The sequence below is a fragment of the Akebia trifoliata genome, chromosome 2, assembly GCF_017979445.1.
Source record: "Akebia trifoliata isolate Shusen 1 chromosome 2, ASM1797944v1, whole genome shotgun sequence".
NCBI lineage: Eukaryota > Viridiplantae > Streptophyta > Magnoliopsida > Ranunculales > Lardizabalaceae > Akebia > Akebia trifoliata.
This window is the reverse complement of record NC_141376.1, coordinates 31347243-31366490: the sequence shown is the minus strand read 5'-3', so window position 1 is coordinate 31366490 and position 19248 is coordinate 31347243. Positions and strand designations below refer to the sequence as shown.

General features: G+C 32.9%; 1 protein-coding gene across 1 annotated transcript; it reads left to right on the top strand.

Annotated features, from left to right (window-relative positions):
* Window positions 1-15721: 15721 nt before the first annotated feature.
* LOC147410139 (putative methyltransferase At1g29790) lies at window positions 15722-16883 on the top strand. The gene has a single exon (XM_086417445.1). It carries the CDS (start codon window positions 15732-15734, stop codon window positions 16881-16883), a length of 1152 nt encoding a protein of 383 aa, XP_086273571.1. The 5' UTR covers window positions 15722-15731.
* Window positions 16884-19248: the final 2365 nt, after the last annotated feature.

Sequence of the window (19248 nt, the reverse complement as noted above, 5' to 3'; positions counted from 1 at the left end):
GCCAATTTGCCTCGACTCGATTGTATTTGATTTAAAGATGACCTGGACTTGAACTCGATGGAACCAACTGGCTGAGTCAAACTTTGTAAATCAGGAACTCAGTTTTTCAATTTTGTTGAATCAGCTAAAAAATTAAAATGAACCAAATCAGGTTAAAAACTCGCCCAAATCCCCCTTGGCTACACACACACACACACAAAAAAAAAAAAAAAAAACTCGATTGAGTTAATCTACAATATATAATATTTTGTGGAGGATAACAACTAAGTCGAGTTTTCTACTTGAGTTGATGGACATTAGAGTCTGAACTTTTGAGATATTTTCAACTATGTGTAAAACCCATTTTGCAAAACTTGTTGAGTCAATTTAAATATTGATCAAGTTGACTCAACTCAATTGAATTTAGAATTATCATACATTGGGGAGGGTAAGACTAGATTGATTAGTTATAAGCTAATACCATTTCCCTGTTGTAGCATAATCTTGTTAAGACTTCAATTGAAACTTAGAGATCTTATCTCTTTGTAAAACAAAACAAAAAAACCTTAATCATATCTCTTTATCATGAAAATTTGTCGAGTCCAAAATTTCTAACCCCATCGAAAGTGGTTTATAAAAGATGGACAGTCCAGAATTCTTCAACTTGTAAACATGGGGTTAGAAATTTCATAATGGACTGATTTTTGGTAAGGACGATCTCCTCACCATGGAGATCATCTTCACAAAAAATCAGTCCATTATGAACATTTTTACCCATATAAGACAAAACATGCACTACGTGAAAATTGAAAAATTCGACAATAAAATTTGACGGGCCTAAGCCCACGAATTTTATAAAGTGAATTTTGACGGTCTAGGTCCGTCGAAATTCTTGATGTTCTCAGATTTAATGACTTAGAGCTGTCGAATTTATCCCATCCTTCATTAATTTGACAATTTCAACCCGTTGAAACAAAAAAATTGACAATGAAAAATTCGACTTTAATTCAACCCCTTGGTCCATCGAATTTTATGAAATTTGATGGCTTAAGACTGTCAAATTTGGGCTTTTTTTCTCATTGTGACGTTGTAGCTTTATGAGTAGTTTTATGTGCATATGGATCCTGATCCTTTATATATATATATAGGGTCCTGTTCGGCACCCTAAGTTTTACCACACACTTTAACAAATGCGTTTTGTCTTACATGGGTTAGAAGTTTCGGAATGAGCTGATTTTTGGTGAGGATGATCTCTATGGTGAGGAGATCATCCTCACCAAAAATCAGCTCATTCCAAAACTTCTAACCCCATCAAAATTGATTTACAAAAAATGGACGGTCCACGATTTTTCAACGTGTAAACATGGGGCCAAACATTTCGGAATGGGCTGATTTTTGGGGAGGATGATCTTCTAATCATAGAGATCATCCTCACCAAAAATCAGCTCATTCCAAAACTTCTAACCCATGTAGGACAAAAAACGTTTGTTAAAGTGTGTGGTAAAACTTAGGGTGCTGAACATTTCCCATATATATATATATATATATATATATGGGTCGGGTTCCTGCAACACACATTGCGACACACATATAAACAACGTGTTTGTCTTATATGGGCAAAAATGTTTGGAATGGGCTGATTTTTTGTGAGGATGATCTCTGTGATGAGGGAATCATCCTGGCAAAAAATCATACCATTCCAAAACTTGTAACCCCATCAAAATTGATTTACAAAAATTGGACGGTCTATAATTTTTCAACAAAAATTGGACGGTCTAGAAGTTCCATAATGAGCTGATTTTTGGCAAGGATGATCTCCTCACCACAGAGATCATCCTCACAAAAAATCAGCACATTCCAAACATTTTTGCCCATATAAGACAAAACACGTTGTCTATATGTGTGTTGAAATGGTTGTCGTTTGAACCTGACCCTATATGGGTCGGGTTCCTGCAACACACATTGCGACACACATATAAACAACGTGTTTGTCTTATATGGGCAAAAATGTTTGGAATGGGCTGATTTTTTGTGAGGATGATCTCTGTGATGAGGGAATCATCCTGGCAAAAAATCATACCATTCCAAAACTTGTAACCCCATCAAAATTGATTTACAAAAATTGGACGGTCTATAATTTTTCAACAAAAATTGGACGGTCTAGAAGTTCCATAATGAGCTGATTTTTGGCAAGGATGATCTCCTCACCACAGAGATCATCCTCACAAAAAATCAGCACATTCCAAACATTTTTGCCCATATAAGACAAAACACGTTGTCTATATGTGTGTTGAAATGGTTGTCGTTTGAACCTGACCCTATATGGGTCGGGTTCCTGCAACACACATTGCGACACACATATAAACAACGTGTTTGTCTTATATGGGCAAAAATGTTTGGAATGGGCTGATTTTTTGTGAGGATGATCTCTGTGATGAGGGAATCATCCTGGCAAAAAATCATACCATTCCAAAACTTGTAACCCCATCAAAATTGATTTACAAAAATTGGACGGTCTATAATTTTTCAACAAAAATTGGACGGTCTAGAAGTTCCATAATGAGCTGATTTTTGGCAAGGATGATCTCCTCACCACAGAGATCATCCTCACAAAAAATCAGCACATTCCAAACATTTTTGCCCATATAAGACAAAACACGTTGTCTATATGTGTGTTGAAATGGTTGTCGTTTGAACCTGACCCTATATATATTATATATATATATATATATATATATATATATATATATATATATATATATATATTTATTGATGAGACATCTAATATGACAGTTGAAGCCAACTTAATCGTTCATCCGTGTGGACCACATTTAAAATTTTGTGCTTTGCGAATGGTCCATGTATCTCGTCTTCTTATTTATTTTATTAGTAAATAGTGCAATACTCGATCAATTGAAAGGAGAACCTAAAGAGGTGGTAGATGAAGAGCAAAAGCACATACCTAAGAAAACAAACACTATTAGATGTCCGATTCACCTCCTAACATAAAAATTTGTCAAAACATGAAGTCTTCAAAGAAGAAATCCCAAAATCTTTAGAGTTTACATTAGCCAGTAAAGAACTAAAATCTTGGTGACGACCTCATGAATTTTTCCTATCTCGAAGTCCATTCTCAATAAATTTTGGTCCATTCTCAATAAATTCTGAGGGCTGTCATCATACTTTTAAAAAATGGTCATAGACCGAGTCATGATGACTGACAGGATTCATCTCGGTGTTGTTTGTGAACGAAGTGAGATTTTCAATCTGACTTGTTCTTTATGTTGATTAATGACTTGTCAATATTTTAGAAATATGAACCTAAGTTAATAAAACTCGGCCAAATTCTCGGATTTATTATTTTTTGATATAAGTAATAAATTTCTTAATGATTTAAACACACAGATTGGAATTCATGGACAACAAGATAATCAAAGTTTTTTTGTTAATCACTTTTGATGAGGTTAAAAGTTATCACAAAGATCATTCTTACCAAAAATCAGCCTATTCCGAAACTTCTAACTCCATCAAAAGTGGCTTAAATACTAGAAACTAACAGTTCACCATTCTTCAACTTATAAAATATAGGCTAGAAATTTTGGCATAGGCTGATTTTTTGGTGAGGATAATCTCCACACAATAGAAATTATCCTCATAAAAAATCAGTCCACTCCAAAACTTCTAGCCCATATTTTACTAAAAAACTTTGAATATCTTATTGTCCCTTGAACCCGACTCATTTATATCTATACTAGAGTTCCATCGTGCCTACACCACTGACAATGGATCTGTTCTGTATTGGATCGGTACCAAGCTGCTACTGATCCGAAACCTTTGCCACAAAATCCATATCTGATTGGATAAAAAATTATGAACCGAATCCGAATCGATTAAGGGTTCACTCGATAGAAAGCCAATCTAATATGATCCAGTTTCAATGTTAAAAAATCGGATTCAGTATTTCTTGTTTAAAAAAAAATTGGTGATGAACTCCGTAATAAATCTATGAAAAATCTGTTGCAACCATAAAGAGGTAAGATTGTGGGCAAGCTTTATTCCATGCTAGCTATGACGCGATTGTTCAGTTGGTTTGTCTGCTTCCCCTTTTCATCTTCTTAGATCTCTAAAAGAGAGTGAGAGATTGGATAATAATCCAATGGTTCGATGCTCAAATTGAAGCCAATTGTGGACATTAGCACCAATTTCTTTATTATATGGTTCAGCGTTTCTTTCCTTCATCATATTTCACCATTAACGGACGTTAGGGTTGAGAGAGAGAGGAGGGGAGGAGGAGGTTGAAGACAATGGGCTTAGGAGAAAGAAATAGTGTTTTGAGATTGAGGTTTAGGATAATGGTTTTTGGGCAAAGTTTTTTATTGAATAAACAGAGAGAAAGAGTGGAATATAAGAGCTCAAATTGAATAAACCCTCCCCGTTACAAAACACGTGGCATTTGAATTTATTTCACATCCTTATATTTCCATCAAAATTTAAAATACCTCCTTGGATACGCCACGTGTAATCCAATGAAGCAGGTTTCTTCAAAATTTTGAAACATGCTGCCTGCCTCAAAGTTTGTTTATAGATGAATAAAGGTAAATGGTAATTTTTGTATTTAACAAAGAGAGAAAGATGGAGGAAGAACGGTTAAGAGTAAATTTTTGTCATTAATAATGAGAGAGAAAGAGTGGACGATGATACGTCAAAGGGTATTTTGCATATATGCGGTTCAGATATCTACCAAATCAAATTGGGGTTAATCTGCAATTGATCTAAAAATTTATTGAATTTATATATTTCAATTTAAATCTGATCTGAACATCTAAATCATCAATCCATATTATTATTTTTTTTTTTTTTTTGTCAGATACCAAATGAAATTTAGTTCATTGCCAACCCTAGCCTACAGCTCGGGCATCGTCTTTAATAAGGAATGGTAGATCGAGTGAAACGTAACGTAAACCACATGGTTAAGAAGTGTGACAAATTCTAGCGATCATTGTAAATCCCTAAGTTTATGGCATTCCATACTAAATTGAGCAGTCCTACTATGAGAAGACAAATTGGAGAAGGGGGAGAAGATCAGGGAAAGATCCGATTAAAGATAAGGGCAATCTAGGAAACTTGCTAAAGGAGGAAACCATTCCATAAATCTATAAATAAGAATAGGCCACCATAAAAAAGGTGTATTATTTTTGACTTAGGGAGAGGTTCTATACTTCTATTTTCTGACTTGGGCGTCGAAGTTATTGTGGTGCAGGACTAACAAGTTGAGGGTGGGGATCAAATTCAATCAAGTAAAGAGGCTCGCATCTCTAGGTAAATCACAAATTAGACTATTACAATTGGTTTCATTCGTGGGAAACAAACTAGAACACGACGAAGCATGGTGAATAAAGGAAACGAAAAGTCGAGGGGAGCTATTGGAGCTCAATTAGCACTAGGAAGTTAGGGGACTATTGGAGCCCAAGGAATAACAAGGAACCAAGAGCCTCCAAAGGCTGTACATACTTTTCTTGCTTAAATACGAGTGGAGTTGCAACAAAGAAGCAGTCGAAGAAACTTTGTGCGCTGAAGAAGGTCAATGAAGAGAGGATGCAACAACTAGCAGAAGGATTAAAGACAATAAGAGCAACGGAAATAACAAGAAATGAGAGTTTGAATTTTGGGAGGCGAGAAAAGGAAATCCGTGGTGTTAATCGATATGTTCCTTTTGCAAACCCTATGACCTTGGGGAAATAGAGGAATTGTTGAAGAAAAGAGGAACTGCAGCAAAGGAAGATCAGTTCGATCGCTTGATTCGGTCAGTTGTGAGAGACTTATAAGTTTCACCATTCTCGGAAGGGATTATTTGTTCTAACCCACCCAAAAAGTTTCACACACCAAAATATGACACCTTTTATGGAACGCGCAACCCAATGGAACACATCATGCATTACAAGAGCCAGATGATCTTGTACCAGGGAGATGATGCCTTGATGTGCAAGATGTTCTCGTCTATGCTAAGGTCAGCGAGCTATCTCTTGGTTCCAAGGGTTAAGTGTAGGCTCGATTGGAAGTTTCTCAGAGTTGGAAGAGGTTTTTATGGCTCAGTAAATTCACAACCAAATAAGGAAGGTGAAGGCCAATGTCTTATTCAATTTGAGGTAAGAATAAGGATAAAGCATTTGGGTTTTCACTACTCCATTTCGAACCCAAGCAATGTAGGTAGAAAATTTGGATGACAAGTTGGTAGTTCAGCCTAAGTAAACGCGGTCATTCATGGCACTAGACTGTATGAAGAACTGATTATTGACTTACCAGAAAGAATGAAATATCTTTACATAACGGTCGAGAAATTCATCAACTTGGAAAATGCTTTAAAGGCCCAAGTGTGAGGGAATTCGTCAACAATGAGTGTGATAACTCTGAAAAAAGGCATTGATAAGACCGGAACTCAAGAAAATCAATCGAGGAATGAGAAGAAACAAAGTTGGGACATGTAAGAAAGGGTACCGTGGAATGCAAACAGGATGATGACATCCCTCACTAAAAAGCCTTCAGAGATTTTAAAACACATAAGGGGCGATCCGAATTTTGTACAGCCCTAAGCCAATTACAAGGGAAGGGTTGAAAAGCCTTACTGTGAATACCACCGAACCGAAGATTACCTAATAGATGATTAGTACAGGATGAATCACATTATCCAAGACGTGATTGATTAAGGAAAATTGAGAAGATTCGTAGCTGCAACTATTAAAAATAATAGGTCTAGAAACATCCTAAATGGAAATGTGGAGGAGTTTTTTATATCTCAAATTTGGGTATCCAACTATTGTTCTCCTCCTTCTCTCAATATAATTGTACAAATATGACCCGTGTAAAAAGGCACCACAGTTCTTAGTAAGGGCCCCCACACCATATATCAATATTTTTGTCTTATATGGATTAAAAGTTTTGGATTATGCTGATTTTTGTGAGGATAATCTCTATGATAAAGAGATTATCCTCACCAAAATCAATCCAATTCGAAACTTCTAACCCCATCAAAACAAATTGAAGAATCATTGATCGTTCTTTTTTTGTAAATTACTTTTGATGGGACTGTTGTTACTGAATACTGATTTCTTATGGCAGAGAGAAAAGAAGTTAGAACAAATCTTGATTTTGAAATTGAATGTGATAAAAAATATTACCTAAAAAAATAGTTGAGGTGGGCACAAAACATTGTCCTAAAACGAAATTCGCCCCTACTACGATACCACAGTCTGTAAGCGTTCGTTCTGCAGGATTCAATAACTCACGTATCCAAAATGATACTCTAAATTGGAACGTAACTTCGAACTTGATGATGTTGTGTGCTCTCACAACGAAGAATAAAGATGTACTAGTAGTCGAAATATAAAAATAGCAGAGAAATCAAGTGTGTTTAAAGTGACTAAACATTGGATATAAATTAAAGAGAAAGTGACTGTTTAGATCGAACAGACACATTGTGTTGGTTCAAACATAATAAAAAATGTCTAGAATTTTTAAATAAAATCAGGCTTGGGCCTTGATAATTAAAGCAAAAACGGGCCTTCGCGTGCACCCACGTGAAGTATAAATCCGAGATTTTGCACCCCCCTGCGCGCACGTCATACGTGGGCTCACTTATTAAGGTTTTCGGACTGGTGGATCCAAATTCCAATTGGAACCTTAGGTTTACCTCTTGGGCCCCCGTGAGTCCGCCCACTACTTCTATCCACTTTAAAGCTATTAGAAGCACAACTATTTAAGAATTGCAAATCAATTCTTCTCCTAGTCGATGTGGAACTAAAATTATTCAAGGCAAAAAATAAAACTATCAACTAAACTTAAAGCAATAAAGTAAAAAAGCATAAATCATAAAGCTAACATGGGATTGAAATACCCTATGGTTAATAGATTGATTTACCATATGGTTAAAACTAATTGAATAGTAAAGGGTTTTCAAATTCAACCCTCTAAATTTCAACAATCCCCCACATGAATGCAGAAAACTTAAAATAAATATATATATATAAAAAAGAGCACTTTGAACAACCATGTTTCAGTATAGGTGTCTTTTAGACTTGAATCTTACTTAGTATAAGTCTATCAGATTTACAAGTCGATCAGTGGACTTTAAGCCTTGAATTGTCAACCTTTAGTGTAAATCAAAAAAATAGACTATATACACAAGTTACTCAATCAACTATCAAATTCTATCGATGGTGTTCATTTTGGCCCGGAACATATCCTAGTATCATGAGTGCTTTAGAGAGCTTAGCCTTAACTCTCATAGAATCGGTCCAATTCTACACTCATTTAGGTGTGCCTATGAGAAGTACCCTGATATACTCTACTTTTACAAGTATAGGCAACATTAAGAATTATAATTCAACATTTCTTCTTTACAAGCAATAATAAACACTTCATAGGAATGGACTTGGAACACTCTGTTCCATTAGTATTTTCTTTTAAATTATATTCAACTAGTTTTCCCATTGAACCTATTTTTTGGAATCTCTAAACAATTAGGTTAGGTTTCCATTGAAGTAATTTTTAATCAATAGGCTTTAGGCCCATTCTCCTCAAAGTCGATGCAACTAACTCTCTAGATAATCCTTTTGTTAGAAGATCCGTCAAATTTTCCTTAGACTTTACAAAGTCAATGGAAATAATTCCATTAGAGAGTAGTTGTTTTACAGAGTTGTGTCTCCTTTTAATATGCCTTGACTTGCCATTATATACATTATTTTTTGTTCTTGCAATGACAGCTTGGTTGTCAAAGTGAATAGATATTATAGATACCAGTTTAAGCCAAATAGAAATATTAACAAGAAAATTCCTTAGCTACTCAGCTTCTTCACTAGTCTTGTCCATGGCAATAAACTCAGATTCTATGGTGGAACGAGCTATGCAAGTTTGCTTGGTGGATTTCCATGAGATTGCTGCACCTCCAAGTGTAAATATATAGCTACTAGTGGATTTCGACTCTTCTGAGTCTAATATCCAATTGGCATTATTGTATACTTCTAATACGGTAGGATACCTATTGTAATGCAGTCTGTAACTCATGATATACCTTAAGTATCTCATGATCCTCACCAAAACTTCCTAGTGATCATATAATGGGTTGCTAGTGTATCTACTTAATCTATTTACTGAATACGCAATATCAGGCCTAGTACAGTTCATAATATACATTAAACAATCAATAATTTTAGAATATTCTAATTGAAAAACACATTTACCAATATTTTTCATCAACTTATAATTTGGATCAAAAGGTGTTTTTACAGGAATACAATCAAACTGATTAAAACATTTCAAAACATTTTCAATATAATGAGATTCTGATAAATCAAATCCATTATTATTTCTAAAAATTCTTATTCCAAGAATTAAATCAACAGGACCTAAGTTTTTCACGTCAAAATTTCTAGACAATAATTTCTTAGTTTGATTTACAACATTTATATTAGATCCAAAAATTAGCATGTCATCTACATATAGGCAAATAATCACATAAGAATCAACGACAGTTTTATAATAAACACACTTATCAGCTTCGTTGATTTTAAATCCATTTGATATCATTACATTATCAAATATTTCATACCACTATTTTGAAGCTTGTTTTAAACCATATAAAGATTTAATTAATCTACAAACTTTATTTTCATGTTCTTTAATTCTTTAATTACAAATCCTTCCGGTTGGTCCATATATGTTTATTCATCAAGTTCTCTATTTAAAAAGGTAATTTTTACATCTATTTGATAAATTTCTAATTTATAAATGGAAGTTATAGCAATAAGAATTCTAATAGAAGTGATCCTAGTAACAGGATAATAAGTGTCAAAAAAGTCAATACTTTTTTTTTTGCTTGTACCCTTTAGCCACTAGTTTGGCTTTACACTTATCTATAGTTTCATCAAATTTTAATTTTTTTAAAAAAATTCATTTACAACCAATTTTTTTATTACTAAGAGGTAGATTAATTAATTTCCAAGTGTTATTACTCATAATTGAATCCATTTCACTATTTATAGCTTCTTTCCAAAATGGAGCCTCAGGTGTTGAAATTACATCTTTAAAGGTTTGAGGATCTCCTTTTAAGATAAAATTAATAAAATCAAGTCCAAAGGATGTTACTATTCTAGTTTTCTTGCTTCTCTTAGGTTCTATATCAGACTCTTATTCTCTAGGTTCATTATTAGATAATTTAAAGTGTGGTCTCTTTAATAGTTTTTCAATTTTATCCTTACACAGATACACATCCTCAAAAAATTCAGCATCCCTGGATTCTATTATAGTGTTAGAATTAATATCATTTATATCAGATTTATATACAAGAAATCTGTGCGTACTACTATTAATAGCATATCCAATAAAAATACAATCTATAGTTTTAGGACCTAATTTTATTCTTTTATGTTAAGGTATAGCCACCGTGGTTAAACAGCCTCACACTTTCGTGTATTTAAAAGTAGGTGTTCTAACTTTCCAAAGTTCATAAGGTGATTTTTCAGAATTTGTTAATGGAATTTTATTTAAAATATAACAAGATGTTAAAAGGGCTTCTGTCCATAAATTTAAAGGTACACCTGAACTAACAAGTAAAGAGTTTACCATGTCTTTTAAAGTTCTATTTTTCCTCTCAGCTACACCATTCTGTTGGGGAGAATAAGGAGCAGTAGTTTGGTATATTATTCCATTTTCTTGACAAAATATAGTTAGAGGATTAGATTCATATTCTCCTCCTCGATCATATCTTAAAATTTTTATTTTCTTTTCAAATTGATTTTCAACTTCAGATTCATAAATTTTAAACATTTATAATGTTTCATCTTTACTACTTAAAAGATATATCATACAAAATTTAGTACAATCGTCAATAAAAGTTATGAAATATTTTTTTACCGCCTTTAGATTGAACGTATTTGAAATCACACAAATCAGAATGTATTAATTCTAAAAGTTTTGTACATCTTTCAATATTTTTAAAAGGTCTTTTAGCAAATTTTGATTCAACACAAATTTCACATTTTTTAGATGTATCAATATGTATTTTAGGAATCATACTACTATTCATTAATTTGATAACCGATTTATTCTTAACATGGCCTAATCTAATATGCCAAATATTAGAATACTCAGAAATATGAGCAAAAGAATTAATATTATTAATAAAATAAAAAATTATATTGAATTTAAATAATCCATCATATAAATAGCCCTTGCCCTCAAATATTCCATTCTTTGTAATTATACATTTATTAGACTCAAACACCATTTTGAAGCCTCTCTTACTTAAAAGAGAACCTGAAACTAGATTTATTCGAATGTCTGGAACATGAAACACATCATTCAGAGTCAGAACTTTGTCAGATGTGAAATTCACATTCACTTTTTCTTTTCCGATCACAGCGGATGTGGAAGAATTTCCCATAAATAACTTTTCATCTCTAACGTTGTTGTAAGAGGAAAACATGCATCTCTTAGAGCATATGTGTTTAGTAGCTCCCATATCCAGCCACCAATCATTGGTATTTCTTACCAGATTCACTTTTGAAACAACCGCTGATAGGTTCTGAGTTTCAGTCACATTGGCTTATTCATGTTTCTGATGGTGTTGCTAATTTTTTTCTTTTGTGACATTCCTTAGCCTGGTGTCCAGGTTTATTACAAAAATAGTAATTTCCATTGATCTTCTTGATATTGACTTTTGGACCATGCAAGTTTTTCTTTACATATTTTTTCTAGAATCCGAGTTTGAACTTTCTAGTGAATTTGAAAAGTTCTTCTTCCATTACATTCGTTTTAGAAATCATGGAATTTATTTCACTCTTCTTCTCATTCTTTTGGTTATCCTCTTCAATTCTAAGTCTTATCACTAGATCCTCGAGTCCTATTTCATTTTTTTTATGCTTCAAATTATTTTTGAAGTTTTTCTAAGATGGTGATAATTTTTCAATTATCGATCCAACTTGGAATCCTTCATTTATACTCATGCCTTCAGCATGAATCTCATGAATAAGGATTTGAAATTCTTCAAATTGTGATACAACTGACTTAGAGTCTACCATCTTAAAATCTAGAAAAAGTCCAACAATAAATTTCTTTGTGCCTGCATCTTCTAAAGTATATTTTTTTTCAAGAATTTCCTACAATGTCTTGACAGACTCAATAGAGGAATACACCTTATGAAGGACAATACTTAATCCATTTAGGATATAATTCTGGCACATGAAATTGGAATGTTCCCATTTCCGATATTCGGTTCTTTTGATTTGGTCCTTCTCATCATCATCTAAAGAAACTGATTCTTGAGTGATGATATGAACCAAATATAATGTTGTTAAATAAAACAACATTTTTTGTTGCCAGAATTTAAAATTCTTTCCATCAAATTTATTGAGTTTTTCACTTGCACGGAATTGGAGACTGTCTCCATAGAAATCAATCTCGTTTTAAATTGGGCTTGAGCCTTGATAATTAAAGCAAAAACGGGCCTTCGCGCACACCTACGTGAAGTGTAAATCCAAGATTTTGCACCCCCCTGCGCGCATGTCGTACGTGCGCACACGAATTAAGATTTTCGGACTGGTAGATCCAAATTCCAATTGGAACCTTGACTTTACCTCTTGGGCCCCCGCGAGTCCGCCTACTACTTCTATCCACTTTAAAACTATTAGAAGTACAACTATTTAAGAATTGCAAATCAATTCTTCTCCTAGTCGATGTGGGACTAAAATTACTCAAGGTAAAAAATAAAACTATCAACTAAACTTAAAGCAATAAAATAAAAAGTATAAAGCATAAAGCAAACATGGGATTGAAATACCCTATGATTAATGGATTGATTTACGATATGGTTAAAATTAATTGAATATTAAAGGATTTTCAAATTCAACCCTTTAAATTCCAATAGGGACTAGAAGTTTTGGAATAAGCTGAATTTTGGTGAGATTGATCTCTATGATTAAAAACCTTTGCCTATAGCTAGGCGCCTTTAACACTCCTAAAAATATTGCTTACATGCATTACTATAATAGTTAGGTTGGTATGACCAACTTAAGCATGCACCATCCCTCTCTCTTATTAAGGGTATGAAAAGATAAAATATTTTTAAGCTAAAGGCGTTTTTTTTTTTTTTGATCAAAGACTTTAACAAAGAAAATGCTAAACTGACTTCCAATAACAATATCCCAGCACGGCATTGAAGGGGTTGTTTGGACAAAACCATAAATGATTTTACTCGATATATGATTAGCGTGATCTGGAGAAAATCGACGGTTCTCTTTTCACGAAATGTTGAAAGCAGTGTTTTAGGAAGTAAGTGTGGCATGGCTCCTTTAAAAATGAACCACCTCCAAACTCCCAAATATTAAATTCAGGTACAGCTTATCTTTTTCTTATTATTCTTATTTTTTTAATTCTTAAAATTTTGTGATCGACATCTCTGAATCCGACCCCATTTGTTGGTGCCACATGGAGGTTTGTCATAGAATTTTTCAACGGTGATAGGTAAGATTGAAATTCAATTGAATTGAATTCACCCATTAGGTTTCATGGGCTAAGAGGCCCACAGCTTGTACAAATTACAGTATTTGTGCCTATTAACACCTAGGGGTGCAACTTTGTTCGGTTTGGGGTCAAATTAGAATCGAACCAACATAAGTCGATTCCACTAAATAAGAATCAGAATCGAACCAAATTCCATTAGAGCCAAATCAAATCAAACCGAATTAAAGTCAGTTTGGTTCGGTTCGATTATATAGATGATTAATATTCTATAAATTATAAGTAATATTTTTTAATGAAAAAACAAATATAAAATTTCATACAATAAATCACAATTATATCCATAAAAAGTCATTAGTTTACTCATAAAAGATCATTAATCTATGTCCTAATTCCTAAAATAATTCATAATAATTATTATATATGATGCTTAAGGGTTTGATTTTCGATTTGGTTCGATTCTATACAAATTTAATTCGAGAATCGAACTAAATTGATCAATTCTCCATTTTTCGTAACCCGGAACTCAACCGCAACCTGCTCCAAATCGAATCAAACCACCCCCAAATACTTAATAGTAATATGGCTTATAATAATTATTATTAGTTACTACCTACTACGTTGTTTCACCCTTCACCAGGCCCATCTAACTTTGACCCTTTTTTTTCTATTTTATTTTTTTCTCCCAATAAATAAGCAACAACTCCAAGATTCCAACTAAGATTTTTAATAAACAAAAAGGCATAGAGAAATACATACAAATAAATCATAGCTTTAAAACTGGTGGAAAGAAAACTAGCTAGGACAATTTGGCTTGACTCCAATGAATTTCCTCAAATTTAGGGGGGCATTTGGTTTGGATTCTAGAATTTGATTCTGATTCATTATTAGATTCTAAATCTAAAGTATCGTTTGATTCATGTTATAAACCTGATTTTTTCACAATCCAAACCCAGAAACATGAAGAGTCAAGAACAATTATCATGTCGTTTTTCCTTATTCTCACAGACTAACCATTGATGATGATCATTTTTTTTCCTTTTCTCTAAGTGCATTGATGACAATCTTCGAATACATCATATAATAATAATAATTAATAACCCTCGTGGTAGTAATAGTAGTTCTACTACTAATAATAATAAATATAAAAAATATAAATCATCATAATTCTTTGAGTAATCTTAACATGCCTCGTAAATGTATAAAATACTTGAAAATTAAATTGAAAATGATTTAAATGTCATCTTTTTCAATCTCCTTTCAAAAATCTTTAATTTTTTCTTTAAAAAATCTTTTGTATTCAATCTCTAGAACAAATATTTTCTCCCATTTTCAATCTCAATATGTGGAATTGGGTAAAAAAAAATTTCAGAAGATTTGTTTTAAGAAAAAGTGTTTTCCAAAAGAGATTTTGGATTCTAAAAATCAATTTTGATTTATAATCCATAATCAATATCAAGAATCAAGATCTATGATCTGAATCTAACGCCCCCTTGGTGAAACCAGTTCTCTACTCGGATGGTATCTAATCAATTAATGACTTGGCTGTCATCTTTAAACTGGAGGAGTCATGTCAGAAGCTCAACTGATCAGTTTTGTTGTTATATTTAATATTTATTCATCGATAGCAAATTAATAATTTATTTTAAAATATTAAAAAATATATTTAAAGAGAACTGTGGCACCCCCAACCTTTACTTATTATATTCAATTTCTTATATTATTTCTCACATCCCAATTAATAATTAAAGTAAATCATTCAAACATTACAAGGGTTTGACTCAAATTATTAATTAAACATTAATTATAACAGTTTCAACAGTTATTTATAATTATAATTAGGGCCATGTACAATCTTAAATCCCAAAAAGAAAAGGGAAAAAATATGAGGATGTGTGATGTGCGAGTATTGTACATACCCAAGACTAGTCCTTGGACAAGACCATGGTCGGATTGATGAAAGCCCAAAACACCAGCTGTTCCATTGTTTCAAAGGATGCCCAATTATTAGGGGAAAAAAAAAACATGAGAGAGAGAGAGAGAGAGTTACTGTTGAGACCCCAATTTTTAATGTTCTTGTCAACTATTTACTTATTTTTTATATTTTTAATTAGGATATAACAATTACATGTTGGGTTTCCAATAGCAGTTTTATTTTTAAACTCTGAAATATGAATCAAACAAAAAACACACCGTCATCGCCGTTACCACCACCCTTACTCATCTGATAACCAAAACTAATGGATACTTCCCACACAACCCGATCTCTATCCATTAATCTCTTCTTCTTTTTCCTCCTTTTATCTTCTAATCTTTTCACTTTCTTCTTCTTCTCTTCCTCTTCTTCTTGTTATTGTTCTTTCAACCCAACCACCACCATCACTGATGATGCAACTTCTCCTACCATTACAAGCCTCCCATCTGAATTCCTTGCAATTACATCACAACAATTACTCCCATTTGGATACAACACCAACTTTGATTCCGACACCATTCATCCTCCAATAGGCCACCCATGCACACGCTTCCGCAATGAACTCAAGCACTACATGTCATACAACATCAATGGGTCTTGCCCTGACGACGAACTTCTAGCCCAAAAACTTCTTCTCAAGGGCTGTGAACCTCTCCCTCGTCGTCGGTGCCGCCCTTCTTCTCCTCCCGACTATGTCGAACCCTACCCACTCCCTCTTAGCCTATGGTCTACCCCTTCGGATAAATCCATTGTATGGACCGCCTATTCTTGCAAAAATTACTCTTGCCTCATCAACCGAAAGCGTAATCAAAAGGGTTTTGATGATTGTAAGGATTGTTTCGATCTCAATGGTCGAGAGAAGACTCGTTGGATTTCATTGAGTAGTGGTGGTGGGCTAGATTTCTCAATCGATGACGTACTTGGCTATAGAAAGCCGGGTACAATTCGAATTGGGCTCGATATCGGAGGTGGGACGGGATCATTTGCAATTAGAATGATGGAGAGGAACATAACAATTGTAACAACTTCGATGAACTTTAATGGTCCTTTTAACAACTTCATAGCTTCAAGAGGTGTTGTACCTTTGTATGTGAGCATCTCTCAAAGGCTTCCCTTCTTCGATAACACGCTTGATATCATTCATTCGATGCATGTTTTGAGTAATTGGATACCAACGACGTTGCTACATTTCTTGTTGTTTGATATATATAGGGTGCTTAGGCCTGGTGGGTTGTTTTGGTTAGACCATTTCTTTTGTGTCGAGGAGCAATTGGAGGAAGTGTACAAGCCAATGATTGAAAGTATTGGATTCAACAAGGTAAAATGGGTTGTGGGGAGGAAGCTTGATAGGGGACCTGAGCTTAAGGAGATGTACCTCTCAGCATTGTTAGAGAAGCCATTGAAGAAGTCTTGGTGAGATTAGACATTGTAATTTCTTTCTTCCCTTTTTTTAAGTGATGAGTTGAAAATATTTTTTTTTCTCCTTATCCTTATTACAAAGGAAAAAATGGTTTCTACTACTACCTTTGTTAGTTTTGTTTGATTAAAACTAATTTGGATCTTAATTACGTGAAATAACTATAGTTTGTTGGCTGGGGCGGAGCTAAGGCTGTCAATGAGTCGATTCCGATTCGATTCCTATGATATTTGGAACCATAACTTTTATATTTTATTGATTCCGATTCTTATCAATTATGATTCTAAAAGCGCCCTCGATTCGTGGGGTGCGCGGATCCGCTTTTGACCTTTGAAGTTTGAGAGTCGCCAACTAGTTATTACTGTATAAGAACTGAACATTGACTCGAAATGGATAAATAAACAACTAATTTACTAAAAAATACAGGTCCGGGGATCACGGTACGGGGTTGGAAGGTGTTAGGCACTAATCTCGCCTGGCAAACGTCAGTCTCTACTAATTCCCAAATAAAACTACATTGCTAACAAGACCTAAATAACAATAAAAAATAAAAATAGTCACCTTTTTCGAATGCAACGACTTTTTTCCCTCAGATCTAATAGAATAACTCTTTGTACAGTATTCTTCGTTTCGTTCTGTTGCTGGATCTGATTTCTGATCTCCAAGTTGAGGTATCTTCTTCTTGGATCTATAAGTTTTCTGATTTTTTATGAATTTTAAGGTGTTTTAGAAGGGTTTTTGGGTGTTTTTTGAGCTAAAATTTGGGTATGAATGTTAGATAAGGAGTTGGGACTTCAAAAAAAGGGTTTATGGGAGGCTAGGGAAGTTTTTTGACCTACTTTTTCTAGGGTTTATTTTTTTATATAAAAATAGGTTGTGAAGACCCCTATTTATAAATTCTTTAAGTATTTATTTAGATAGAATTAGTGTTTAATTATAATTATTTTAGTTAGAGTTATATTTTAATTAGAATTGTTTTAGGTAGAGTTATATTTTAGTTAGAATTCTATTAAATAAAGTTATTATTTAATTAGGATTGTTAAATAGAATTATTATTTAATTAGAAGTCTATTAGGGTTTTGACTTTTGGTCTTATTTGATTGACTTTAAGATTTTGACTTTAGTCTTACTTGATTGACTTTAATATCTTAACTTTAGTCTTACTTGATTAACTTTAATTTTTTGGAGAACCCCCCTCTATTATATCTTTAATTCTTTGGACCCCCAAATGGGGGGTCCTTGAATAAATATCTTAGCAACCATCAACAATTTTGCCTGAGAGCTTGATTGATCAATTTTTTTAGTTCAAATTTTTAAATTAATTTTATTAATGTTTCACTTTAATTATTTAATATTTTATTTATTAATTTCAAAAAATTTTAATAATAAAAATTATAAAATTACCGTTTTGCTCTCGGAGAAGACTTTTTGTGTTTCAAGTCGATTTTTTATGTTCTAAGATGTTTTAGAATCGATTTTTCGTAAGGAATTCAATGGAAATATTGGTTTGTGTCATTTATGAAATTTTTTGTGTGGAATGGTCGTGAACTTTATGAGAGGTATTTTCGTAATTTTATTGAATTCTATGAAAATTGACGAAATGATTTATTTGATTTCTATTTGTTATTTTATGTGTTTGAATAGATTTTTCTATGAGTAATGTAGGCTGTAGGGATATTTTAAGGTTAATGGTATTTTGGTAATTTAATCATTTTTTAGTGATTTTTATCGTGAAACTTCTTTTTGTGTGAAAAATGATGATTTCTAAGCTTTTGGGGTTATATTTTCCTATCGTAGCGCAGTTTCTACAGTTTTGTTAATTTGAGATACCTCATCTGAATTTTTAAAACGTATCTTGTAACAAAATAAAGCATTGGAATGATCATCCATCATTGAGAACCGTTGTGATCAGGTTGACGAGTTGATTAATCAGGCAAATGCAAAAATAGGATGTCTACAGATTCTAGTTTTAAAATAAGTGGAGCCGGAATCGGAACCGAAATCATTAAAAATCATGGGTACCCATCGATTCCAATTCTCAATAATAAAATAAGAAAAATTATTTCAAAATTATTATTATAAAAAATTTCTTCTAAAAAATAACATATTATTTGTATAGTATCAACTTAATAATAATTTGCTCTACTAAAATGATGATTTAATAACTTTTATTTTCAAATATTAAAATGTATTTCCTTTACAAGTAATAAATTTAAAAAAAATGATTCATCGTAAACTCAAATATCTAGTTTATATGAAATTTGAAGAATTTTATATCATATATATTAATTTTAAAATATAGGATTACCTTGAATCATGAATAATGTAAAAATAAATTGGTTCCAGGTACCCATTGAATTGAACC

Bases quoted from the DNA above. Each gene is read 5' to 3' on its own strand.
- LOC147410139 (XM_086417445.1), top strand. From the start codon at position 15,732: ATGGATACTTCCCACACAACCCGATCTCTATCCATTAATCTCTTCTTC.